The sequence below is a fragment of the Aquarana catesbeiana genome, linkage group LG04 (assembly GCF_042186555.1).
Source record: "Aquarana catesbeiana isolate 2022-GZ linkage group LG04, ASM4218655v1, whole genome shotgun sequence".
Classification (NCBI taxonomy): domain Eukaryota; kingdom Metazoa; phylum Chordata; class Amphibia; order Anura; family Ranidae; genus Aquarana; species Aquarana catesbeiana.
The window spans coordinates 141,393,859-141,420,964 of record NC_133327.1 but is presented as its reverse complement, the minus strand read 5'-3'; the positions used below and the strand labels follow the sequence as shown (position 1 = coordinate 141,420,964).

Here is a 27,106-nt window from a genome sequence, read left to right as displayed (position 1 = left end):
TTATTTTCCTTAAAAGAGAACTATGGCCAAGGATTTCTGACACCTACCTTTGTTTTGCTGTGACCCAGACATTGCCTGGTTACAGGTGATGGGCCAAAGCTGTGTCAGGATTGGGAAGGATCTCAACAATATTGTTAGGATGCACCCAGCTGATTGACAGATGGCTCCGCATATGGATTTCATTATAGAATGTGGCTATATTTCAAAACAGTCCGCTCACATGAACAGGTCTGTTAGAACGAATTTCATCAGAAAATGTCCTACCTTATATCCCAAAATCTGATCTTTTTGTCAAAGTGACCACTCATCACACATTGCTCTGTACAGACAATATCATTACAACTGGATCCAGCAAACACAGTCTTAATACCTGGAATTACAAGAAGAAAAAATACAATGATTTGCAAATAAAAAAGCAAGGGGGATAGCAGAGTTAGAGAGAGCAGAAAGAGAGAATGAATTTACATTTAAAATTGTTCTTAAAGGACAACGTTCCACAAAAACTGAATTAGTGGAGCAGGGAAAAAAATTCTCTTGCCTTGTTAATCAGGACCGTCCTACAGCGTCCATGGGGAAGCCCCAATAAACAATTTGCAGAACACAATATTGACATTTTCAAGATTTGCTGAAGTAGTGGCACTGCTGGAGTGTCATTTTAACATAATATTCATATCCCTGTGTTCAACCTAATACACTCTTTGTGCACTTGCTTTTTAACACAAAAAGCATTTGTAGTACATTAAGGGCACTTTCACACTGAGGCTCTGGGGCTATTTTTAGCGTCGCTTTTAGGCCGCTAGCGGGGTGCTTTTAACCCCCACTAGTGGCCGAAAAAGGGATAAAAGTGCCGCTGCAGCAGCACTTTGCTGGCGCTGCCCAATGATTTCAATGGGCAGGGGTGCTTTAGGAGCGGTCTATACACCGCTCCTAAAGCGCCTCAAAGATGCTGCTTGCAGGACTTTTTTTAGCCTCCTGCCAGTGCACCGCACCAGTGTGAAAGCACTCAGGCTTTCACACTGAAGTGACAGGAGAGGTGCTTTACAGGCACTATTTTTAGTGCTATAGCGCCTGTAATGCGCCTCAGTGTGAAAGTAGCCCAAGTATAATAAATATATCTCTCATATATTTAATATCCAGGAAAAGCTGAATTTTCAAAAAGGCTTTCCCAAGCGCCTTCATTAAAAAATGAAATACAATAGTAAGTACCCTGAGCACAGATTGCCAACGTCAAAGAATGCCCTGACTTTGCAGATACATCTTCAATAGAGGACAATCCGGAGTGTCTGAAGAATCCTTAATTGTACAGCAGAGGTGCTACAGATGAAAAATTTCTGTTTAGGCCACGGAAGTCTGATCTCAAGAAAGGTGCATCTGAGCACTGTAGGTTCACTTTCATTTTGTAGAAGTACGGCAAGGGGTTATTTAAAAAATAAAGCTATCCTTTCAAATACAGGATAAATAACTACTATCTACACCAGTGGTCATCAATCCTGTCCTCAGAGCCCACTAACAGGCCAGGTTTGCAAGATAACTGAAATACATCACAGGTGATATCATTTGCTGCTCAGTGATTGCAGTATTCTAGTCTCCATCTTCCCAAGCTAATACATAAAACCTGGCCTGTTAGTGGACCCAGAGGACAGGGTTGATGACTACTGATCTACACAAAAACACTTGTCTCTCTCAATGGACTGCAAGAAAAAGATTTTACAGTAAGAACAAAAATCTTGTTTTCTTTATTGTCCATTGTGGGACACAGGGATGTCCAAAAGCAATCCAGCTGAGAGTGGGCAACAGTCAACTCATCAAATAAAGGTGGAATAAAAGAATTTTTGGCTAAAGCCAGATAAAATGTAAGAACCAACAGGAAATTGCTTCCACAAGGAAGGCCACCAGAAGGAGTCTGGTCTACCAGCAGGGTAAGAGCACCACTAGGGGACTGCTGCCATTAAAATGTACAAGAAACATTGGGTGGGAGAAACTGGGACCAACAGAAAGGTGGTCAAAATGGAAATCTATGAGGTAAAGGCCAAAGCTTAGGAAATCCCATTCTCGATTTACAGGAAATGGGGGGGGGGGGGGGAGAAGAACAGCCTCAGAAGAGATTAGGAGAGATCTAACGCACACCGATACCTGACTTCCTGAACTATAGAAAAAAATTTTTTTTCTAGTAAATAGAACCCAAGTGGACCTCTAGTAAGGTTTAGGTCCTACATGGCAGTGTGGACACTTTGAACCACTAATGTCGTTCATCGCAGGGAATAGATACTATCAAAAATAAATTCTCAGAAGGTTTCAGGAGAAAGGTGGCGCACTTTCAATAAAAGTGCAAGGAGAGTCAACACAAAGACCAACTCATATGTAGAAATAAAGCAATCTGGCAGATCAAGGGCACAGTCCAAAATCCAGGGTAAATAATTCATCATAAGAAAAAGCTATGTACTGAAAGTCAGTAGTAAGAGAAACTTGTTAACAAAGTAAGGCCATAAGTACCAGCATAAGAAAAACTCATCCAGTGAGCAAAAAACATTTAATCCCCCCCATGATTAACCACTTCAATACAGGGCACTTTCCCCCCTTCCTGCCCAGTCCAATTTTCGGTGTTCCGCGCTGTCGCATTTTGAATGACAATTGTGTGGTAATGCTACGCTATACCCAAATGAAATCTATATAATTTTTTCCCACAAATAGAGCTTTCTTTTGGTGGTATTTGATCACCACTGGGGGGTTTTATTTTTTGCGCTACAAACAAGAGAAAAGAAGACAGGAAATATTCTTTGTTTCTGTTACAAAACTTTGTAAATAAGTAAGTTTTCTCCTACACTGGTGAGCACTGATGAGGCTTCACTGAAGGGCACTGATTGGCATTGATGAGGAGGCACTTATAGGCGGCACTGATGGGCACTCATAGGCAGCACTGAAAGGTGGCACTGGTGGGCACTTATAGGCGGCACTGGCAGGCATCATTGATGGGCACAGAATGCCATCCTAATGGGCACTGTGTGGCGGCCCTGGTTGTCTGAAATGGGCATCGCCGATGGGTCTGTACTATTAACCAATGCTCTGATCATTAGCGCAGACCCCCCGACCCACCGTCAGATCAGCAGCCGATCAGCTCTCCTCTACTCGCGCCTGTCAGTGCGAGTGGAGGAAAGCTGAGAAACGGCTCTTCCTGTTTACACTGTGATTGGACACAGCTGATCACATGGTAAAGACCCTATGTCATAGGTTCTTTACCTAGACCGGAGATGCGGTGTGTAAGAGTGACACACCAAACCACAGATTTCCGAGCTGCACGCCCCCATGCTAGGGGCTTATCCTGCTGGACGTCACATGACGTCCAGTCAAGATAATATAACCACTTTCCGGCCGTCATGTGGTTAAGCCTCAGTGGGTGGGGCGAAACATGTCAGGGGCTATGGCCAGAGGAGCGCTATCGACTGAGGATTTACCATGCACACATCCATGCTAAGATCGACTAAGGCGAGCAGCAGTTTATAACTAAAATGTGAACAAAATAGTTTAAATTCGCACAAACTCATAGGAGGAATGAGAAAAATTTTGTCATATTCAATACAAAACGGAAATGCACTGAAAATAAAATCAGTGAAACCTAGAAGTGTTCCATGAAAAGCAGGTGGAAGTACCATAGCAAAAGCTAATAGTCAGTGCTGGAAGGACACAAAAATCTTGGTGACGCTCAAGTCTTGTGATGGGTATCGACAATGAAGGTTGAAAAATGCCTCAGAGACAAGTGTTGGAATTCCGAGTGCTTCTAATGCTGAGACCAAAAACAAACTCTAGTAGAGAAAGAATTTGGTATAAAAAAACCTAACCCTGGGCAAAACCGTTTTAAAACATAAGGATTATGACTGCAAAATCTGCAGTTCCCATGAGAGAAAGAATCTGCTCACTTATGAGGTAGTAGCTGTATGATAATATCACCAAACAGACCCTGTACCCTGCGCCCCAAAAGGGGAAATTAATAACATGTTGTTAAAAAATGTAGCACCCACAAATCAAATCTTTCTGTTGAGCAAGGACGGGCACATGATGAATGAAATTTGGCCGTTCCCTGCTCAATCAGTGTACAGCCAGCTTAAAGCGGGGTTCCACTCAAATTTTTAACTTAATCTTACCCCCTTCAGTTAATTGCATAGATGTTCAAATGCCGCACGAAATTTTTTTTTCTCGCTGTAATTACCTTTATATTGTACTTTATTGTGGCACTTCCTGTCTCTCCTCCCATGGGAGTAGGCGTGTTTACTGCCTTTCTCCTGGGAGCTTAGTGTCAGGCTTCCCAAGATTCAGTGCGGAAAACAATGATCATGCGTGTGAACAAGCTGTGAATGAACAGCATTCATCGCATCCAGGAAATCAATGCTTGTGGGCTTCACATGCCCACAAGCAAGATGGAAACAGCCAGCATCACATTTTTTAAGTTATTCTTCAGTACGAAAACAGACAGAGGCAGAAATATTACACCCAAACTGAGTATTATTTTGGGGTTAGCAAAGTGTCTCAATGACCTAAAAAAAAAAAAAAAAAAAAAAGATTGGTCGCCGGACTCCCGCTTTAAGAAGCCCGCATATTTGTTACATAGATATAAATGAATAAAGGTAAACAGTAGCGCCAAGGGTGACAAAGTTACCAAGAATACATTGTTTACACACCAAATAGTGAATATGTGCAAAACAAAAGAAAAGCCATAAATACAAAGTCATTCAACAGAATCTATGGGCCGATAGTTGATATCTTGATCCAACACCACACCACATGAACAAGCAAGTCTCCACTCCCCAGTTTGGGTGTAAACTAACCAGAAAATATTGCCTCTCGTGTTTTGGCAAACACCTCAGGGTTCAAGTGAATTCTGTCAATACACGTTCCAAAGCGGATAATTTGTAGGAGAAATAAGACTCCAAATAGTGTGATATTGTCAACCCATCAAAAATGTTTATTAAAAACCACAGCCTGAAATATACTCACAAACAGGCAAAGTAAAATCACATTCATTTGGTGGAGATGCCAGCGATACCCCGTCGCGGCGGACATAAGGTATGTGTATATGTGTAACTTCTCACCCGACCTAATGTTCACAACACAAGTTAAAATAATTTTTTTTTGCTAGAAATTTACTTTGAACCCCCAAATATTATATATATTTTTTTCTAACACCCTAGAGAATAAAATGGCGGTCGTTGCAATACTTTGTCACAACGTATTTGCGCAGCGGTCTTACAAGCGCACTTTTTGGGGAAAAAATACACTTTTTTGAATAAAAAAAAATAAAACAAAAGTTAGCCCAATTTTTTTTTAATATTGTGAAAGATCATGTTATGCCGAGTAAATTGATACCAAACATGTCACTCTTCAAAATTGCGCCCGCTCGTGGAATGGCAACAAACTTTTACTCTTAAAAATCTCCATAGGCGATGTTTAAAAATTACTACAGGTTACCAGTTTTGAGTTACAGAGGAGGTCTAGGGCTAGAATTATTGCTTTCGCTCTAATAATCGCTGCAATACCTCACATGTGTGGTTTAAACACTGTTTTCATATGCGGGTGCTACTCACGTATGCACTTTAAGAGCTATGGGCGGAAGTGACTCCCGCCCTTCCATGCCATGGAGCCGAGCAGGGACCATCTTCCCCTCAGTCAGCAGCCAGGCATCCACGGGAGGAGACACGATCGTCTGCGCCGCTACCGACAGGTCCAGCAAGCAGTGGAAACAACCGGAGCGTGGTGGGAGGGGGGTGGGCACCTCTCCGCACAAGCGCCCTAGCTGCTGCCATAACCCCGGTATTTTGAGCCAAAGTACCGACATACGGGTACAGCGATCTGCGTGATGTAGTTAATGTCTGTGGTCATTCCTCATAACCGAGGTCCTCCAACCCCCTTATTTGCTTTGTTACCCTTCTCTGGACTCTTTCCAGTTCAAGCAAATCCTTCCTGAGGATCAGTGACCAAAACTGGATGGCACTCAAGATGTGGTCAAACCAGAGTTTTGTAAAGTGGTAGAATTATAGTTTTATCTCTTGAGTCAATACCTTTTTAATGCATGCTAATAGTCTGCTAGCTTTGCTTGCTGCAGCTTTGCACTGCATGCCATTTCTGAGTCGGTCATCTACTATTTGTAGCGAAGTGCTTCATTCATTTGCATAAACAGCTGAAAAACTCTAGGATTGAGAGCAGACTTGGAGGAATCCTTCCTAACCCTTTCACTGCCACCAACGTACATAGTTACATAGTAGGTGAGGTTGAAAAAAGACACAAGTCCATCAAGTCCAACCTATGTATGCGATTATATGTCAGTATTACCTTGTATATCCCTGTATGTTGCGGTCGTTCGGGTGCTTATCTAATAGTTTCTTGAAACTATCGATGCTCCCCGCTGATACCACCGCCATGTGGAAGGGAATTCCGCATCCTTATCGCTCTTACAGTAAAGAACCCTCTACGTAGTTTAAGGTTAAACCTCTTTTCTTCTAATTTTAATGAGTGGCCACGAGTCTTGTTAAACTCCCCTTCCCTGCCACTGATGTAAGAATTTCATCAGTGGCAGCAGCAACTTAAACCCTCCTAGCAGCTGCCCTGAATCTGTGCTGTACAAGCCAAATGACAGCTTTCTCCTGGAAGTGATTGGGGCAGCTGTAAAGACATCCTAACAGAGACCCCCCCCCCCTCCATTTAAATTGGACTATGCTGCACCACCTGTAGGCCTGGGACTGGCATTGCAGGTGTTGGTGGGTAGGGCGAAGAAAGCACAACAAAATGAATGAACAGGGAAGCAACTGGTTCAGAGAATTCATTGCCCAGGTGTTGGCTTGGGAAGTTGCTATTGCAGCATGATCTGTGGAGCTCAGAGGATACATCAGGAGTCTATTATTAAAGAGAACCGGTCACAAGTTGTATGCTATTCCATAGGGGGTTATGGTCTCCTATATAATAGCAATAAAGTGATGAGAAAAGAACGTTTTATGCATCAAATAAAGCCCTCCCACCTCCACACAAACATGTTCCTCTTACCAACATGACAGCAATCTAAAGACCCAGACACACGATACAAAAATCGGAAGTTAAATTTCGTCCAACGAACGATCTGACGATTTTTCGGATCGTTAGTATGGTGCTTTTCGATAGCCGATTCAACAAAAGCTGGATATCCAGACTAGAATTTGTTTGTCGGAACACGTCATCTGATTTTCGTTTTAATAAATATGGTTTTCATCAGTAAAAGAACCCTCTACGTAGTTTAAGGTTAAACCTCTTTATAAATAGTATATATGGTATTTATAAATTGAAATCATATCCTCTCTCAAGCGACTCTTCTCCAGAGAGAATAAGTTCAGTGCTCACAACCTTTCCTCATAACTAAAAAACCTCCAAACCCTTTATTAGCTTTGTTGCACTTCTTTGTACTCGCTCCAAGTGTGGTGTGCATTTGTATTCAGCCCCCTTTATTCTGATACCCCTAACTAAAAAACTAGTGGAGCCAACTACCTTCAGAAGTCACCTAATTTGTAACTAGAGTCCTCCTAACGTGTAATTTAATCTCAGTATAAATACAGTAAAACCTTTGATTGCGAGCATAATTCGTTCCGGAAACATGCTTGTAATCCAAAGCACTTTTATATCAAAGCGAATTTCCCCATAAGAAATAATGTAAACTTAGATGATCCGTTCCACAACCATTTATTCATAGGTCTTTCAGTTTATAGTCCATATAAAAAGAATATAGCAATGCGATAGTGTAACAATAAAATGTCCATCCACAAATGGAAGCCTCCACAAAGGGATTAGAAGCAAAATCCAGCAGGAGCTACAGAGTATAAAAGAGAAGAGAGGCGCCTCTAAGTGTAGCAATATGGTTACATTTAATGAAGGTACAACATTTAGCAACTCATACGGTTGATGAATAAAAGAGGCACATCTAATGCCCTGTACACACTGTCGGACATTGATCGGACATTCCGACAACAAAATCCTAGGATTTTTTCCGACTGATGTTGGCTCAAACTTGTCTTGCATACACACGGTCACACAAAGTTGTCGGAAAATCCGATCATTCTGAACGCGGTGACGTAAAACACGTACGTCGGGACTATAAACGGGGCAGTAGCCAATAGCTTTCATCTCTTTATTTATTCTGAGCATGCGTGGCACTTTGTGCATCGGATTTGTGTACACACGATCGGAAATTCCGACAATGGAATGGAGCCTACGCACGGTCGGAATTTCTGACAACAAGGTCCTATCACACATTTTCCGTCGGAAAATCCGACCGTGTGTATGGGGCATTAGTGTGCAGGCCCCTGGGGTAAAGCTGTCCACATAGACCATCCTCCGCACTGCAGGCTCTGTCAGTCTTTAACCACTTGCCGCCCGCCCCATTACCAAATGACGGCGGCAAAGTGGTTTGATATTCCTGACCGGACGTCATATGACGTGATCAGGAATATCGAGCCGCGGCGCGCATCGCAGCGATCGTTGTTGTGGGGTGTCAGTCTGACACCCTGCAACACCGATCTAGGTAAAGAGTCTCTGACGGAGACCCTTTACCACGTGATCAGCCGTGTCCAATCACGGCTGATCACGATGTAAATAGAAAGAGCCGGTGATCGGCCTTTTCTCACTCGTGTCTGACAGACGCGAGTAGAGGAGAGCCGATCGGCTGCTCTCCTGACAGGGGGGGGTCTGTGCTGATTGTTTATCAGCACATCCCGCCCAGGACCACCAGGGAAGCCGCCCAGGACCACCAGGGAAGCCATCCACACTGGACCACCAGGTATGCCCCTAGACCCCCAGGGAAATGCCAATCTGTGCCCCGGGAGCTGCCAATCTGTGCCCCGGCAGCTGCCAATCTGTGCCCCGGCAGCTGCCAATCTGTGCCCCGGCAGCTGCCAATCTGTGCCCCGGCAGCTGCCAATCTGTGCCCACTCCAATGCCTACCACTGCCGGTGCCACCAGGGATGCCCATCAGTGCCGCCTATCAGTGCCGCCTATCAGTGCCGCCTATCAGTGCCGCCTATCAGTGCCGCCTATCAGTGCCGCCTATCAGTGCCGCCTATCAGTGCCGCCTATCAGTGCCGCCTATCAGTGCCGCCTATCAGTGCCGCCTATCAGAGCCCAGCAGTGCTGCCTTTCAGTGACCATCAGTGCCAACCAGTGCCACCCATAAGTGCCCATCAGTGCCGCCTATCAATGCCCATCAGTTCTGCAAATCAGTGCCACCCATCAATGCCGCCTACCAGTGCCCATCAGTGCCAAATATCAGTGCCCATCGTCAGTGCCCGCTCATCGGTGCCACCGTATCAGTGCCTGTCAGTGCCGCCTTATCAGTGCCCATCAGTGAAAGAGAAAACTTACTTATTTACACATTTTTTTAACAGAAACAAAAGCAAAACTTTTATTTTTTTCAAAATTTTCGGTCTTTTTTTATTTGTTTAGCAAAAAATAAAAACCGCAGAGGTGATCAAATACCACCAAAAGAAAGCTCTATTTGTGGGAACAAAATGATAAAAATTTAGTTTGGGTACAGTGTAGCATGGCCGCGCAATTGTCATTCAAACTGCGCTGAAAGCTGAAAATTGGTCTGGGCAGGAAGGTGTCTAAGTGCCCTGTATTGAAGTGGTTAATGTGACCGGGAAGACTACCCTGCAGAAGAGCAATCTGAAAGTTAGGCTTGAAGTGCTCATGGAGCAGAGTGTGGAAGGGATGATCTAAAGGATGGTCTATGTGGACAGCTTTACCCCGGGTGCCTGCATACTTAGATGTGCCTGTTTTAACCATCAACCATGTAAGTTGCTAAATGTTGTACCTTCATTAAATTTAACCATATTGCTACACTTAGAGGCACTTCTCTTCTCTTTTATACTCAGTTGTGACATGACGCTACTTCTATATCAAGACATTCTTGTTTATGAAGGCAAAATGTATTTAAAAATGTTGCTTGTCTTGTAAAACGCTCTCAAACCAAGGTTTTACTGTACAGCTGTTCTGTGAAGCCCTCAGAGGTTTATTAGAGTACTTTAGTGAACAAACAGCATCATGAAGGCCAAATAACACCACCAGGCAGGTCAGGGATAAAGTTGTGTAGAAGTTTAAAGCAGGGTTAGGTTATAAAAAAATATCGCAAGCTTTGAACGTCTCACGGAGCACTGTTCAATCCATCATCTGAAAAAGTATGGCACAACTGCAAACCTACCAAGACACGGCCGTCCACCTAAACTGACAGGCCAGGCAAGGCAAGGAGAGCATTATTTAGAGAAGCAGCCAAGAGGCCCATGGTAACTCTTGAGGAGCTGCAGAGATCCACAGCTCAGGTCAGAGAATCTGTCCACAGGACAACTATTAGTCGTGTACTCCACAAATATGGCCTTTATGGAAGAGTGGCAAGAAGAAAGCCATTGTTAAAAGAATGCCATAAGAAGTCCCATGCGAGAAGCCATGTGGGGGACACAGCAAACATGTGGAAGAAGGTGCTCTGGTTAGATGAGACCAAAATTGAACTTTCTGGCCTAAAAGCAAAACGTGCAGTGTTAGTTTTCCGGCACACATATAGCATCCCCCGAACACACCATCTCCACTGTGAAACATGGTGGTGGCAGCATCCTGTTGTGGGGGTGCTTTTCTTCAGCAGGGACAGGGAAGCTGGTCAGAGTTGAAGGGAAGATGGATGAAGCCAAATACAGGGCAATCTTAGAAGAAAACCTGTTAGTCTGCAAAAGATTTGAGACTGGGGCGGAGGTTCACCTTCCAGCAGGATAACGTCCCTAAACATACAGCCAGAGCTACAATGGAATCGTTTACATCAAAGCATATTCATGTGTTAGAATGGCCCAGGGAGCGCCGTAAGATCCCGGGTCCCCAGCCCTGCAAGCCCTCGCCGATGCAGTAGCTGCTGTTTAGCAGCCAGCCTGGCCTCCACCTGATTGACATTGAACACCCCCCCCCTCAAAACCGGACTTACACGGAAAGTCAGGTAAGAAGCTTTCCTGGGATGTGTGCAGTGGGGAGAGGTGCAAACGGCTGAAGCTGTGACCTGAAGACCTGAAGGCGTGAGGATAGCCAGAGCGGTTTCACCTTCCCCCCACTTTCCCCCAGAGATCCCGGAGAAAACAGAGTGATCGCAGCTTTAGGTTCAGCCAGGAGGAGCAGAGGGGGAGGTGGTATGAGGGGAGTGAGAGTCGGATCGAGCATTGAGAGCGCTCTAAAAGTCCTCCCCTCCTCTTGCTCTCCCTCACTCATCCCCTGGCTGTGCTGCTGAGCAAAGTAGCTATAGCGGTGTTCTCAGAGTGTGCAGCGGGGATAGGGAAAAGAGGAAAAAAAAAAAAAGAATAAGAGAATTCCACCTTAAGGGAAGGGAAGGAGAGGAGGAGGGGAAGAGAAGAGGAAGAGAAGAGAAAAAGGAAAGAAAAAAGGAAAGAAAACCAGAGTGTGAACTGACCCCGTAACTCCACTGGGAGAACATTCAAGGAAAACAGAGTAAAAGGGAAGAGAGAAATCTGCATTGGAAAAGGAGACGGATCCTAGCCCCCCATCAAGATAAGTAAACTGCCGCAATTATTTGATAAATGTTTATTTTCTAGGATAGATATGTATGGAACAAGTGAGAATTGGATGTGGTGAAGGGGGATTCTGGTGTCCTCCCTTCCTGCATTGCAGCCTTGGAGCATACAATTAAATTGGAAATGTACTATCATTCGTCCCCAGATAAGTAATAAGTTGTGAATAGCATTTGATTGTCCATATATCTGCTTGAAAGAGAAGAAAAAGACATTACTGACTTCTGGTTCCTGATTATTGTTTTAGATGTGCTAAGTTTTTAGATGAATGCCTATAAGGATATAATTAAATTAACAGCTGCCATTTAGGTTAAGAACTGTATTCAAAAACTGGATAGATATTTTTGATACATCTCACAACACTCTAGAACAGCATTTAAAAGGGGACTGATTTAGGTGAGCAAAACAGACAGGGAAAACTGTTTGAATCTCAAACCCCAGTTGTGTAGTTTATTTTTATTTTATTTTTTTTCTTCTTCTTCTTCCCTCATGAGGGGCAAAAGTGGTAGGTGTGGAGGGGTTGCAACAAAATCCCCACGCCCCAGTACAAGTCCCACTTCTGGACCGATGCATAAATATGTAACCCAGGGAGGAGAGGAGGAAGGGGCAGCTATGGCAGTGGAAAAACAACAAAGCTCTAAAGGAAAACTGTTGGAAACTAAGGAAAAGAAAGATAAAAAAAAGTCAAGTAAAAACAACCATGGATAACAGTATAACTCCAGCTAATAGAACAGAGCTAGAAATTGAAACCAAGGTCCTCCCTAGAACAACAGGTGACCAGAAAACGGTCCAATTGCCAACAATGACAGACATGGAAAGAATGTTTGCGGCATTGGAAAACTCATTAAAATCAGAAATGACAAAACTCCATAAAGACATGGGGCACATGCTCACCAGAGTAGAGGAGGTGGAAAAAAAAAAGCGGACATGCACACAAGAAGAGTTAAAAGGAGAAATTAAAATGTTAAAACATGAACAACAGGAACAGGCGTACAGTTTTGAGGACCAGGAAAACAAGGAAAGGAGGAAAAACCTAAGAATTCGTGGACTCCCGGAATCGTCCCAAGCAGAAAATTTAAAAGATATAATTGGGCAAGTGTTCAACCTGACCAGCACTAACAAAGCAATAAACGAACTAAAGATCGAAGGAGCTCATAGAACAAGAAGGCCATTGGGTCTCCCGAGCGAGACCCCGAGAGACATTGTAGTCCATTTTGACAGCTTGGAAGGAAATAATTAATTTTGGAAAAGTTTAAAGGGGAAGCCACCAATGTATATGAGGGAAAAGAAATTCAGATTTTCCAGGACCTATCCCAAGATACTCTGAGAAGAAGGAGGGCACTAAAACCGTTATTAAAAACATTGCAAGAAAATGGACTTCAATATAATTGGGGCTTTCCAGCGTGCTTAATTGTTAAAAGAAATGGAAGAACCATAAGACTGAGATTCCTGGAAGAAATTCTAGACTTCTGTAAGACTTTGGAAATTCCCCTACCAAAAAATCTGGAAGAAACAGCTAGAAGATCAGACAGGCAGATTGGGGATGAAGCACACTATCAGCTAGTTTCTAGGAAATAGACCAGAGGAGAAAGGTGGAGGGGGCGGGGGGTATCAGGTGGGGGGGGGGGTAAAATTAAGAGAAGAAAAGAAGGCGGCATCGGGGGGTGCAGGGAGGGGGTCCCGGAGGAAGTGGCACTCTTTGTTGGTTCCACCCTAGCCATTGAGGAGAGCGTGGTTCAAGGCGCCAAGTAGATTTCCACCTCAGGTAAAGGAGTAGGGATAAGAATGGCCCAGTCAAAGTCCAAACTTAAATCCAATTTAGAATCTGTGGCAAGACTTGGAAATTGCTGTTCACAGACACTCTCCATCCAATCTGACAGAGCTGAACTATTTTGCAAAGAAGAATTGGCAAAAATTTCACTCTAGATGTGCAAAGTTGGTAGAGGCATCCCCAAAAAGACTTGCAGCTGTAATTGCAGTGAAAGGTGGTTCTACAAAAGTATTGACTTAGAGGGGCTGAATACAAATGCACACCACACTTTTCAGATATTTGTAAGAAATTTGGAAAACCATTTATCATTTTCTTGTCAAGTAGTAAGCATATTACAATAAAAGGGAAAAAAAAAAGCTCAGGGTATTATTGGACATTAACATGGAGTATAAAGAATAATAACTGGATATAACCTGATGGAGGTGTAAAACAACTATGAATGAACCGTTTGAGCTTATAGTTGAATCAAAGATTGCACAAATGTCAGCTGCATAGGTTATATCTGAGATGTCTAAAAAGGAAGGTATAATATTATAAAAAGAGAGCTTCAAAAGTATAAAAGAAGTACGGGGGAAAGAAAGGAGAGAAAGACAGAAGAAGGGGGGTCCACAAGATTAAATCAAGAACCATCTTGAAGGTTGGCATGTTCATTGTGCGTTGTCTTAAGTCTTCCCAAGACAGCTACCGTGGCATTAGAACAGTTTCGTCAAAGGTATGTGGCAGGTAATGTGTTATCCATGGGTGCCATAGTTTTTGAAATTTGGAAACCTGATCATTATCTATAGCTATCATTTTAGCGTGAATCATGGTGTTATTCATCCTGTTTTTTGCTTCAGCTACTACCAATGACGGGGATCTCCATGCTTTTGCCATGGTTTGTTTAGCTGTTGTTAGAAGTAGAACAAACAATTTAAATTGGATCATCGTTAAACATTCTGGCTTCAGATTGAGTAAGGCAGTAGAAGGATCAGGCTGTATGCATAAACCAAACATCTTGGACGCCATTATAAAAATGTCCTTCCAAAAAGTTTGTGCTATTGGGCATGTCCACCAAATGTGTAGGTGTGTACCCAATTCTGAGCAGCCACGATAACATTGTGCGGAGCAAGTTGGTACATATTTAGCTACCCTAGCTGGTACAAGGTACCATCTTGTCAATACTTTATAATTAGCTTCCACCTCAATAATATAGGGGGAGGCTGCTTTAGTTGTTAACCAAATTTGGTTCCAATCTGTGTCGTCAAGTGTGCGTTCCAGGTCCACCTCCCATTTACGGACATAAGATGGCCTATCCAGGTCAGGTTTGACTATCAATTGAGAGTAAAGAGAGGAAATTATACCTTTACTGTGTGGATCTTTTCTACAAATAGATTCAAAGCTGGTAAAGTGGGTTAAGGAAGTATCAGAATTTATGAGTGGAGTGAATTTGCAGGTAACGGAATAATTCTTAATTTTTTTATTTTATTTTTTTTCATTTGCAGGTACCGGAATAATTCAGAATGGGGTAAATCGTAAGTTTCGCAAAGGGCTGGGAAGGGGATAAAAGATGTAGAAGTAACAAATTCATGCATAGTCGAGATTTCAAAAGACTGCCAAGCTCGGAAGGATTTGGGAGAGATCCATGCAGGATAAAAAGCAGGATTTTTTAGAAAGGAGAGAAGGGGATTATGAGGCGATTGTAACCGGTGTTTAAATTTGAATCTGTCCCATAGAGAAATAAAATGTTTGGTGATAGGATTGCGTAGGCATTTGCGGTCTTTTGGGGGAAGCCAAAGCAGATTAGAGATCGATAAAGGGATCACATTCGACAGCTTCAATCGACACCCATAGGGGAATTTCCCGTTGTGCGTGGTATTTAAATAAGCTAGCAATATGTGCTGCCCTATAATAAGTTTCAAAGTTAGGAAAGCCTAGACCTCCGTGTGTTTTGGAAAGATAAAGTGTGTGCAAGTGTACACGTGGTTTAGAAGGCCCCCATACGTATGCTGTGGCTTTTTTTTGTATTAGTCTAAAATAATAAGCAGGAATTGAAATTGGTAACCATTTATCATTTTCTATCTACTTCACAATTATGTGCCACTCTGTGTTGGTCTATCACATAAAATCCCAATAAAATACATTTAAGTTTTTGGTTGCAACATGAAAAAAACATTTTAAAAATGTCAAGGGGTATGAATACTTTTTCAAGGCACTGTGAAGGCTGTGTTATCCTGTCTCTCTGATCCTCCTCCTCTTTAACTGACTCCAACACATCTCTTATTATAACAGAGCATTAAGAGTCAGGCTGCACATGCTCAGCTTGGTGTGTATTGCTAGAGAGTGTTTTTTTTTTTTTTCTTGGGAGAGTGCATTTGATCAGCACCGCGCAAATCAGCATTGTCCACACAGAGGGTCAGGGGATAATGAAAACTCCTCCTACAAGCTTAAGCAGACACTGATACAAGTCACAAGACTACTGTTAAATACGGCTGATGAAAAAAGGTATTTAGCAGTTTATATTTACTAAAACTATTGCATGTTCATGTTCTGTGTACTGTGGGAGACCAGATATAATGAATGCAGGGTCCTGGTTTTAGAAACACTTTAAGGCTAATGTACACAACACAATGAGGAATGCAGTGTTTAGAAGGTAACATATAAGAATCGTATGTTATTTCCAGAGATTACATTTTTAGATAAAAATATCGACTGGGATACACCAAATACATTACCACTGCTCCAACACTGGGTAGCCCACTGCAATTAAGTGACCAATACTTATAGGACTGTAAAGTGTCTATGCAGAGCCAATATAAGATAGCACTCTCTAAGGCAGTGGTTCTCAAGCTGGGGGTCGGGACCCCCTCAGGGGTCTAATGATGATTTGCCAGGGGTCGCCGAATCCTGGGCTGTTCCTGAAGCCCGCACCTCTCTCCCAACTATTTCGCGGCTACCCAGCAGGGCTGTCCCTGGAGCCCGCAGCCGCCCACTCAACCTCTTCGCAGCCGCCCATTCAGTTCACGGCATGGCTGGGGGCAGAGACTAGAGGTCAGCTGACTGGTGAAGAATGTGAAGTGGGAGGGGCTGGAGGAGACCCTATCTCCTGATTTCAGCATAGGTGTCACTGCTGCGAGACACCACCAAGTCGGAGACGTAGTGAAGCCAGAGACACAGTGAGTAACACTACCTGTGATTATAGTTGTCATTAAAAGTCCCCACTACAGTTCTCAGATCAGCAGATGACCTAAGTTGGCTGATCAGAACTCCCCCCCCCCCCAGCACTGCCACTCATTTTACTCCCCACCAGCACTGCCACTCATCCAACTCCCCCCCCCCCCCCACTAAGGAGTAAGGGAAGGAATAAAAACAGAGAATACATGGAAGGGAGAGGAAAAGAGGGGGAGGAACAAAGAAAAAGGGAGAGAAAAAATAAGTGAAAGTGAAATAAGGAATAAAAACAAGAAATTAGGATAGAGAGAGATAAAAGAGAAAGAAAGGATAACAAAAGAGAAGGAGTGGTACATCCTAAAATATACCATAAGGGGTTTAATACTGTACAAGTAGAAGGGACTCAAGGAGCGCTAAATGTCCGTGGGTTTGGGGCGCAAATTACTTGTCTTGGAGGCTGACAACCCACGCTACGAAAATAATTTTACTGTTAGGGGTCCCCACAGCTTGGGAAATTTTATCAAGGGGTCACGGCACTAGAGAGGTTGAGAACCACTGCTCTAAGGCATCTGTGCCACAAGAACACTAAAGACTGGGAAGCTGGACAACACTCTGCTGTTAACTGAAAGTACCAAAATGCAGAGCTCATAGCATAAACATCAGTTATCAAGGTATACCAAGGTATACGCGTCATAGGGACTGAATTACACTGAAGGAGGTACCACTGTTCTAACTGAATAGCACTCTGTAGTAAACTGGCACAGTAAACACAGGTCTGGAAAATGCCAATATGCACAGCTTAGTGCTCAAATAATTTTCCCTGAGGTATACTTGACCAGGGAAGTAACAGAGTCTGGGTTATACCCAAGGATATACCACTTCTGTGAAACTGGAGAATGCTCTACAGCTAACCGACCTGGTAACGAGCAAAGTCCAGTTCCTAATGCAACATTCTAGTATTACTGCATCCCGTTCATGGGCATACTCCCAAGGGAATCTTCAAGGACTGGAAAAAGGCAGTATCCCTGAACCTGTAGAGTGTTCTACGGCTAATAAACCAGTACACTGGTTGTCTGAAAAGTTAGAAGCAGATCCCAGACCTCAAAGGTCACATTACAGGCAAGCACTACAAACTTTGGTCCAGTAGTAAAAATAAGGCAGAGTTTACCTCAGCAGAGCTGAGGGGAAAAAAGCATTCTCACCTAGGACACTACCAAAAATGGAGATATGATTTTACTTCGTCCCTGTGTACCTTAACGGAAGACAAAGAAACCTGTATACACCTGCGATAATAAATATAAGCCAGACTTTGCAATAAAAATGTTTAGGAGGGGCCCCCACATTTTTTTCAGTTCTCTTAAAAACAAATTACTTACAGACTTTATTGCGGAGGTCCCAGAGTTTTAACGTCCGATCATGGCTACCGGAAACAATTCGAGCATTGTCTAGTAAGAATTTGGCAGACAAAACCTTCCCGCTATGTCCAGTTAAGGTGTGCTAAAGGAATCAGGTAAATACAGGTCAAGATATATCTTTCAAAAGGTCATAAGCTATACACAAGCCCAAAGCAATTGTATTAGGAGTTACTCAGGCGAGCCTTAGGTGACACTAGGAATGTAGCACATAGTGCTGGTGGTTGGCAACTGGCCACTCAGGCAACCAGTGATGTCACATGGTAACCATTTAAGAGTCCTTAGCCCTGTGTAAGCTTTAGGCTGAAACTTGGGACTTAAAAGGGGTTCTCCACTTCCAACAGGTAAAATAAATGTTGGAGGACCAAAGGAGATTAAATATAAGCAGCATCAGGGACCAACATTAAAGTCTGAATGGCAAAGCACAGGTTCCCTTCAACATAGGAAAACATTGTAAAACCTTAAAATGGAATTCACAAGCTTTTCAAGCAAGAAGTCTCAGTCTCTTCAAGATATCATGCACTGTATTTTCTATTTTACACATCAGACCCCACGGCATAAATTAGTGTTGGATCTCCCTCACTAGCACAGCTCCCAATACTAAAAGAGCAGTGAATGTCTGGGTTATCCTATTTGTCAGCAGACTTCATTACCAGTCAATGCACATCTAGAGCAGAACTGGAAAACAGATACTGCTGGGAGTCTGAGGTATACTGAAAACATACAGTGCTATCAAACCTTTTACTAGTCATCACAGACTTCGTATAGTTTAAAATAATTTAGTATCTAACACACTGTAAAACTTACCCGAAGCCTGTAATCATCTACAGTCCAAATTCTGCTTGCAAAATCATTGGATGCAGCCAATAGGTAGGAGCCCTAAAAACAATTAAAACAAATTATACTGGTATGTATTAGGCACCTCATGGTTTAAATTTCTTGCAATAAAATTGTGGGGAAAAAAAAAGTGTACAGTGTCTAACCTGAAGAGCAAAAAAAATATATGCAGAATCAAACAGAAATGGGGGTTACTTACAGCACTATCAAATTCTATACTAGTAATTCCAGCGTTGCTACCCGTTAGCGAACCCTTTGCCTCGCATTTATCTGTAATGACAAAGAATTTCAGCTTTAAGAGACTATTTTATTTAAAAGAAAAATACATAATACAAAGACAAACGAGGTCTCAGAATAAATATTTAAGATCATGCATGTCCAGTTCCCGTTCACCATACTCCATATTTCACATATATGTTGGAAGGCTTTTGCTGTTATGCATTGCAAATCTAAGAGATACATAAAGCAAGCTGTCCAAAAGTGTCAGCATTTCCTGGAAACAAAGCAAGGCATAACTTGAGCCTGATAAGTAAACAGGGACTGCTGGGAGCGTACTGGCTGCAGGGTGACAGAAGTGCAATCAGACCTTTTACTGTTCATCATAGACCACTAAATCTACTTACACTTCTCTTTAAATGGGTAAAATTCAACAGAACTTACCAAGGAAAAAAAAAATAAACCCGTTTAGTGCCCCCACCGCAAGCAGCTTGCTATGGGGCACCCAAACTGTGTCACAGCTCCCTGTGTCCATTCAGACATGGAGCCCCCCCCCTCCCCTGGTTGGCTAGCTGACTTTGATTGACAGCAGCAGGAGCCAAAAGACACTGCTGCTGTGTCTCAGGCAATCAGGAAGGAGAATATCGGATGGCTGAGACACTTGTGGACATTGCTGGACCTCAGGTACGCATTAGGGGGGGCTGCTGCACACAGAAGGCTAGAATGCATTAAGATAAAAAAAACCTTCTGCCTTTACAACCCCTTTAAAAAGTGTACATATAAACAAACACTTTTTTTTTTGTCTTGTCTAGAATAGGGAAAGGTAAAAACTCCTATCAAGTTATTTTTTCCTGTATGAGATCTGCTGGGGAGATTTCCTTTACATCCTGATTTTGAGTGGCAACAGAAAAGGTCTCCCCTCAGGACTTGTTCTTATGACAACGTTAAAACTTAACCGCTTGCCGACCAGCTGCTGCAGTTTACTGCGGCAGGGCGGCTCTATTGCACGAATCGCCGTACCAGTACGTGTAATAGATACAGTGGGCGCGGAGCTGGAGCCGATAAGTGTGGCAGACGCCGGCGATGTCTTTCGGCCACGCGCAACCGCTCCACGGAGAGGCAGAACAGGGATCTGCAAGCGTAAACAGGGGGTACAGTGTGATAGTCTGTTCCTAGTGATTAGGAACAGCGATCTCTCTGTACTCCCAGTCATTACAACCCCCCCCAGTTAGAAACACCTCTCTAGGACACACTTAACCCCTTGATCGGCCCCTAGTGTTAAATCCTTCCCTGCTAGTGTCATTTATACAATAATCAGTGTGGTTTTATAACACTGATCGCCGTATAAATGTCACTGGTCCCAAAAAAGTGTCAAGAGTCCAATCTGTCCGCGGCAATGTTGCAGTCTCGCTAAAAATCGCTGATCACTGCCATTACTAGTAAAAAAAAAAAAAAATAATAATAATAATGCCATAAATGTATCCCCTATAACTTTTGCGCAAACCAGTCAATATATGCTTGTTGTGATTTTTTACTAAAAATATGTAGAAGAATACATATTGGCCTGCACCGATCAAGAAAAAAGTTAAAAAAAATTTTTTTTTTTCCCAAAATGGTCAGTCTTGTTTATAGCGTAAAAAATAAAACCCGCAGAGGTGATCAAACACCACCAAAAGAAAGCTCTATTTGTGGGGAAAAAAAGGACATCAATTTTGTTTGGGTACAATGTCACACGGCTGCGCAATTGTCAGTTAAAGCGACGCAGTGCCATATCGCAAAAAATGATCTGGTCATTAAGGGGGTAAATTCTTCTGTGAACCCTCACCTTGTAAAAAAAAAACAAAAAAACAAAAAAAAAAAAACACTTTTGTGTATAGATATAACAAAAATGTAAATACATTTTTCTATAAATTATCACATAACCTCTGTTCTCAGCTGCATAATAGGCTTAGAGAGACAGGGTGGAGAAACATCAGAGAAACATCAGAACGCTGATTTTCTCAGTTAATAGCTGTGAGAGGTGTGGGGGTGGCGACAACTTTTCAGCAGAAGTCTGATCATTATGATCATTGGAAGACAGGCAGGCTGTGTTCCCAACACAGGAAAAAAATAAACCATGCTGAGATGGGTGTACTCTCATGCCTAGTGCGGTCAGTTTGAAATAGGAAAGCAGGGGGCTGGCAGGATCACCAGGTATTTCACACAAAGCAAGAAATATATAAAAAGCCGGATAATTTTTTAACACAAGTACATGGTACAACAGGCGCATATCAAGAATATAAAATGTTGGGGTAACATTCTTTAAGACTTCCCCTTTTTTGTGTCTCAGTGGTAATGGTCACTAGGACCAATAGAGGGATAAATCTCACAGACCGTGGTGAAAAGTTGGCAAAGGGATAATCCTTCCATCCTATCCTACAGCAAAAAGGTATAACCTTTACATACACTTTAAAAATGTACTTTTATTTTTTTTAGTTTTGGATATAAAGGGGGGAGGATTACAGCCGGTCAGATTTTACAGATATTCAGGGCTTTGTTAAATAGATTTCCACTCACTTAGGCTACTTTCACACTGAGGCGTTGCAAAACCGCGGTAAAAACGATGAGCGTTATTACCGCGTTTTTGCAACGTTTTTACTGAGTTAGCGGTAAAAATAGCACTAACGCCCATGCGGTTTAATCGCGTTTTTATAGCGTTTTTTAAGCGTTAGTGTCAGCAAACCTGAACATGTGACCATGCGGTCATGTGATCTTCCCCACAGTTTCTGGGCGTTTTTAAAGTGGTATTACCACGGTTTTACAGCGTTTCCCATTCATTTCAATTGGGATAGACGTTTTTACAGCGCTATTTTATGCGCTCCAAAAAAGCTGTTTGCAGGATTTTTTCCAACGCACAGCCAGCACAATGCCTCAGTGTGAAAGGTTACACTGAGATACATGGGGGGTGTTTTTCATGCGGTATTTAGGCGGTAATTTTAGCGCTAAAACGCCTCAGTGTAAAAGGGGCCTTACTGTGAGTGTCAATCAAAAAGGATGTAAGAGACACATCTGCTACAGAGTACAAACTGCAATAAAAATATGACAGCAGTCCTAGCCTTCCCCGCTCTATCTACAACTAGGAGTAAAAAAAGACGTTTTGCTGCACATGCGCTAAGAAAAAGAAAGCTACAAACAATAACGTGAAGGCTAGAAGCATCCCTAGCTGGAACCCATCTTGAGCTCATGTGTTGTGTTTTCCCTTTAAAGTGAAGCACCATCTCTGCTTAACTCCCACACACAGATATAGTACAAGGATTTTAACAAGCTTTGCACTATCCCCAGAAAAGAAACAAACAATCTACAGCAAACACAGCAAAGTGGGCTGGGCTTTTTTTGTTTTTTTTTTGCTTTTTTTGTTTTGTTTTTTTTATGCAAAGAATAGGCGAGTGCAAAGCTCATCAAAGCAGTATACCAAAGTAACTACAACAGTTACCCTCAAACACCCAACTACCTAGCATAGGCTGGCAGGTGAGACATCTCTAGACTCCAGGGATTTGTTAGCAAACAGATTTACAAAAACTTTCAAGATAAAATTAGCATAGTCAGTAATTTGTTCAGAAGGCGGTTATCATAGGTAGGTTTTCTTGTGCAAGAGATTGTTTTTAACCTTCCAGAAAGCTTGAAGGTAACTTCTAAACCTTCCCAGCCACTTTAAGAAGCATCATAGAAAAGTCGCATACAACAGTAAATGTCTTGTTTTTATGCTAACTGGATAAGTGTGAACTTACCTCCAATAACCTCCCATAGTTTCACCCGCCTGTCCATTCCACCTGTAGCCAATAATCGAGAGCCTGGGCTGAACCGGACAGCATTAACTTCTCCATCATGAGCATCCTTTGTTAAGTTATTTAGAAACAAAATTATGGGGGTGTCAATAATAACCCATGACTACATTTAAAAACATTTCAGAACACAGCAAATACATTGTCACTAAACATAAATCTAAGTTACACGTACATAAAAACTCATCAAAGGGACATACAAAAAACAGGTTCATAAGTTCTCATACTTTGATGGGGCTGGGATGTTTACCACTAACTTTATCTATGTAACTGAGTGCCATCTCTTATCTTACATTATTTGTTATTTCAGTGGAGAAAAGGTTAACTGCATTGTGGGAAATTGGGCTACAGGTTAGCTTGGTGCAGAAGAATATTACACTGCAAAACTTTATTCCAAACGTATTAAATTGCAATAAACTCTGGAACTTTAACATAAGCATCCACTATTGTTATAAAAATGTATTTTACAGTGGCATGGTGTTGTATATGCATTGAACCCTATATTGTTATTATAAAGAAAAAAGCAGAAAAAAAAACAAAAAAAACGCAGGTCTCAGATTGAAAACTTATGATTGATCATGCACTGCAAAAGATTCCACCTGCACTCCCAAGTCTCCTTAAAAATGTATGTGGGATTACTGCTTTGGCTGCATTACCTTATACTTCAGGTAACACTGCATAACGAGTATCCAACTATGTCAGCAGTCTCCAGTGCCATATACTACACAACTAGAGTGATATGAGGCAAAAACAGAGTCTGCTGGGAGATGAATGGGCTGTGAGCGAATCAGAGTGCCATCACACCTTTTACAAATCATCACTGACCCCCCTCGCTTCACAGTAAAGCAAGACCCTAAATAAATAAATCACAATAATAGCCAAGATGTTCAAATACATTGCAAACCAAGAACATATGAAATGTAGACAAGCAGCTATGAATACTTACAAATGAGTGGAGAGCAGAAACTGGAACTCGTACCTCCTGATTACCACCAGCCTGAGCATCTGCACAGTCTTGGGATGATGGAAAGGAGGGTATAGACCGTCTCCTGAAAGAGATTAGCATATGTTAATACTGTACCACACTCCCTTATATCCCAACAAAAGAAGGTGGTGAACTCCTCCCGAATATTAAATAAGGCCCAGCCTACTTTTCTCTTCCCTTTCAGTGCAAATTTTGAAACAATAGGTGATCAGAATACAGAAAAAAAAGCTCAAAATATATGAAATAATCATGCCCTTGGAATAATTTAAACTGCGTACCTAAATATACCTCGGACCAGGCTACTTTCAAGTTTATAAATTAAATAATTCTAAGAATTTACAAAAAGAACAGCAAAAAGACAGTCAATGACAGTTTTAATTTATTTTTTTCTCCCTAGGTCTTTAAAAATAAATTCTAGCTTTAGCTGTACATATACTAAATATTACACTAGGAACTAACCAGACCTCTTCTCACAACGGCAAATCCATCCATGACTAAGATGAGTTTGCTACAATATTAAATTCTGTCTTTTTATTAAAAATAAATAAAATAAAAAAAAGCAGCCCATTCAGTCAAAACATCCACATCTAAAATCAGGAATGCAAACTTATATCTTTAATTACATAAAAAGCAAGACTAATGTCTGCAGGCAAGTACAATACGTACTTGTCGATTTTTAAGGCAATTTGAACTAGTAAGACACTTCCAACACAGAGCAAACATTTTAGCTGCTCAATCTTATCAAGTAGTAAATGAGTTTATAAACTGAAATGGCAATCGACATTTTGAGACCTTGTTCACACAGGCATATTACAGCGTACACCCGCGAGAGGGCTGCGTTAGCCCACACAGGAATGCATAGGTGTTCTGTGCATCCCCATGCAGGCAGTCCCATTCATGTCAATTGGGCACAGCCGCTGCTCACATTTCAACAGCCATGCAGGTTCAGGACTCCAAACATACACTGTCTGCATTCTGGATCGAGAACCCACACCACTGTCAAAAAGGGAGCAGCGGATGTTTCCATGCAGAGACTGCGTCCAAACTGACATGAACAGGACTGCCTAAACAGGAATGTACAGAATACCTGTGCATCCCCATGTTGGCAAACACAGCCCTCATGGGGGTTTACACTGTAGGATTCCTGTGTGAATGAGGCTTTAAACTTTATTTTTTCATGGCTGCATAAAAAGCAGCAAGAAACTTAAAGTGTTACTAAACCCAGGACCCTGCATTCACTATATCTGGTCTCCCACAGTAGACAAAATATGGAAATACATTATTTTAGTAAATAAAAACTGCTAAATAGTTAGCAGTTAGAGCAGTCTCATGACTTCTATCAGTGTCTGGTGAAAGCTTAAAGCTTGTAGGAGTTTTCATTCTCTCCCAATTTTCCTATGAGGCTGCAGGACCCCTGACCCTCTGTCTAAACAGTGCCGATTTGTCCTGTGATGATCACATGCACTCTTCCAAGAAAAAAAAAAAACTCTTTAGCAATACACATCAAACTGAGCATGTGCAGCTTCCCCCCAAGGCTCTGTACTATCAGGAGATGGTTTGGGGACTGTGGAAGAAGGGAAGGATCAGAGAAGATAGGATCAAACAGCCTTTTTACACAATGCGGAGGATTAACCCCTTAGGTTCCACAGTGCATTTAACAAGCATGCTTTACTGCATATAGAGACCTACAATAGTTCGATTTTGCTGTTCTGGGTTTATTAACACTTTAAGTATAATGGATGGTGCTGGAATCAGGAAAAACTCCAGCCAGGAATATTGGGTATGGGAAAAGAATAATAATAGACCAAGGCCAAATTCATGACACAGAGCTGACAGTACACCATACTGTCTAAATCCCAATTCTGACACAGAGCTGGCAGTAGAAGTGTCACCAAACATTTATACGTGGAGGGTAAAGTGGATAAGCAATATTTTCCTGTCCCTTTTAACAACTGCATTTACCCACAGCCCTTAGGTGGAGTTTTTCTTTAATTCAGAATAAACAGAGTGAGTATATTACTTCTATCTGAAAATGGAAAGGGAAAGATTAAGGAAGAACACAACCATCATTCCCTACACAATACAGGAATTAGAATGATAGAAGAGTGAGGAGAGCAAGATTCACCTGGCAGTGTCAGAATGATGACCCAAGAGGGGAGACTCAGACAGGCTGTAGGGAGAGTTCAGAGGTTAGCCATACACAGGAAGGGCAGGAAGGGAAACAGGAAACAGAAGATAGAAATTAACTCTTTGGGCACAAAGAATGGTACTCAATCCTAACAACCCTAAGCTATTCAAATCGGTTTCATGTGGATTTTAAAGGAACCCGGTGGGAGGTCCTTACCGCCAAAACGGCTCCTGATCCTTAAAGCTAAAGTCCAGGCAGATATAAAAGATACAAATTAATGCAGCTTTGTATGAATACATCATTAAATATAAATTTTAAAATGCAAGCAGTGTAAGTACGTGAAATCGGCTTAGTATCAGCCTTCTGCAGTCTCTGTACAGCAGAACTTAGACCAGGAGAGGGAGAAGCAGCACAAGGAGCCAGTCTGTTGTGCTGCAGTACTCATATACTAACTAGGAACACGCTGATAGTAGAAAGCAAAATGACAAAGATATGCTCATCAGCCTTCTGCTTCTCCTTTCACAGTCATGGGTTGGACAGTTAAGGCCTTGGAGAGAGACAGGACCTGTAACTGTTACTTAAAGCTGAACCCCAGGGAGCTTTAAAAAATAGCAGCTCTGTATTCATTAATACCAAGTTAAATTATTTTTTAAATCAAAAAAACTTGAAATGAAAGACCACAGTTCACCTTTGCAACAAAACATTAAATACATTTTTAACTCAAGCAGTGTAGGTACCTGAATTTGAACTGGCATCAGCCTCCTGTAGTCCCTGCACAGCAGAGCTCAGACTAGAAACAAGGATCAAATCAGTTCATTTGTAGGTAAGGAGAGAGCACAATGACAGAAGGCCAAGCTCTAGGGTCTGTTGCTTCTCGTCCACTGCCCAGTCAAAAGTTGGGGGGGGGGGGGGTGGGGGGAGACCAGTAAGTGTTCAGAAGGGGGAAAAAAAAAAAAAAGATCTGTGCTGTAGGGCACAGTGATGCAACTCTCAGAACTTAAGGGCCAAATTCTATGGCAAAAAAACAGGCTTATTGTAATAATCGTAAAAGCCTTCTCTTGTGAGTCTAAGGGACACATTAATTGCCAGAATTCTCAACTGTGAGGTTATACTGTTGCCTACCTGAGAAGCAGAAGCTGGTGACAAAAAAAATAATCTATTGGCTAGCAAAGCATAATCCCGTCCACAACCATCAAGCTTCAGATTTATAGCAAAGCAGTAC

General features: G+C 42.2%; 1 protein-coding gene and 3 non-coding genes across 8 annotated transcripts in view; all 4 read right to left on the bottom strand.

The window, feature by feature from the left end:
- Positions 1-27,106, bottom strand: part of ATG16L1 (autophagy related 16 like 1) — an 82,010-nt gene that overhangs the window by 16,176 nt on the left and 38,728 nt on the right. For 3 of the 5 annotated variants that reach the window (XM_073625813.1, XM_073625808.1, XM_073625810.1), the window contains 7 exons: positions 25,882-25,926; positions 23,718-23,820; positions 22,718-22,823; positions 18,934-19,004; positions 18,705-18,776; positions 17,862-17,982; positions 265-370 (listed from right to left, as the gene is read on the bottom strand). In XM_073625813.1, coding sequence (XP_073481914.1) covers positions 265-370; positions 17,862-17,982; positions 18,705-18,776; positions 18,934-19,004; positions 22,718-22,823; positions 23,718-23,820; positions 25,882-25,926 — 624 coding nt within the window. The remainder of the gene's footprint in view (positions 1-264; positions 371-17,861; positions 17,983-18,704; positions 18,777-18,933; positions 19,005-22,717; positions 22,824-23,717; positions 23,821-25,881; positions 25,927-27,106) is intronic. The other 2 variants (XM_073625809.1, XM_073625811.1) reach the window with 1 other exon arrangement.
- On the bottom strand, positions 18,392-18,657 carry LOC141142077 (small Cajal body-specific RNA 6). The gene has a single exon (XR_012244321.1).
- LOC141142075 (small Cajal body-specific RNA 6) lies at positions 19,080-19,342 on the bottom strand. The gene has a single exon (XR_012244319.1).
- Positions 23,321-23,597, bottom strand: LOC141142076 (small Cajal body-specific RNA 6). The gene has a single exon (XR_012244320.1).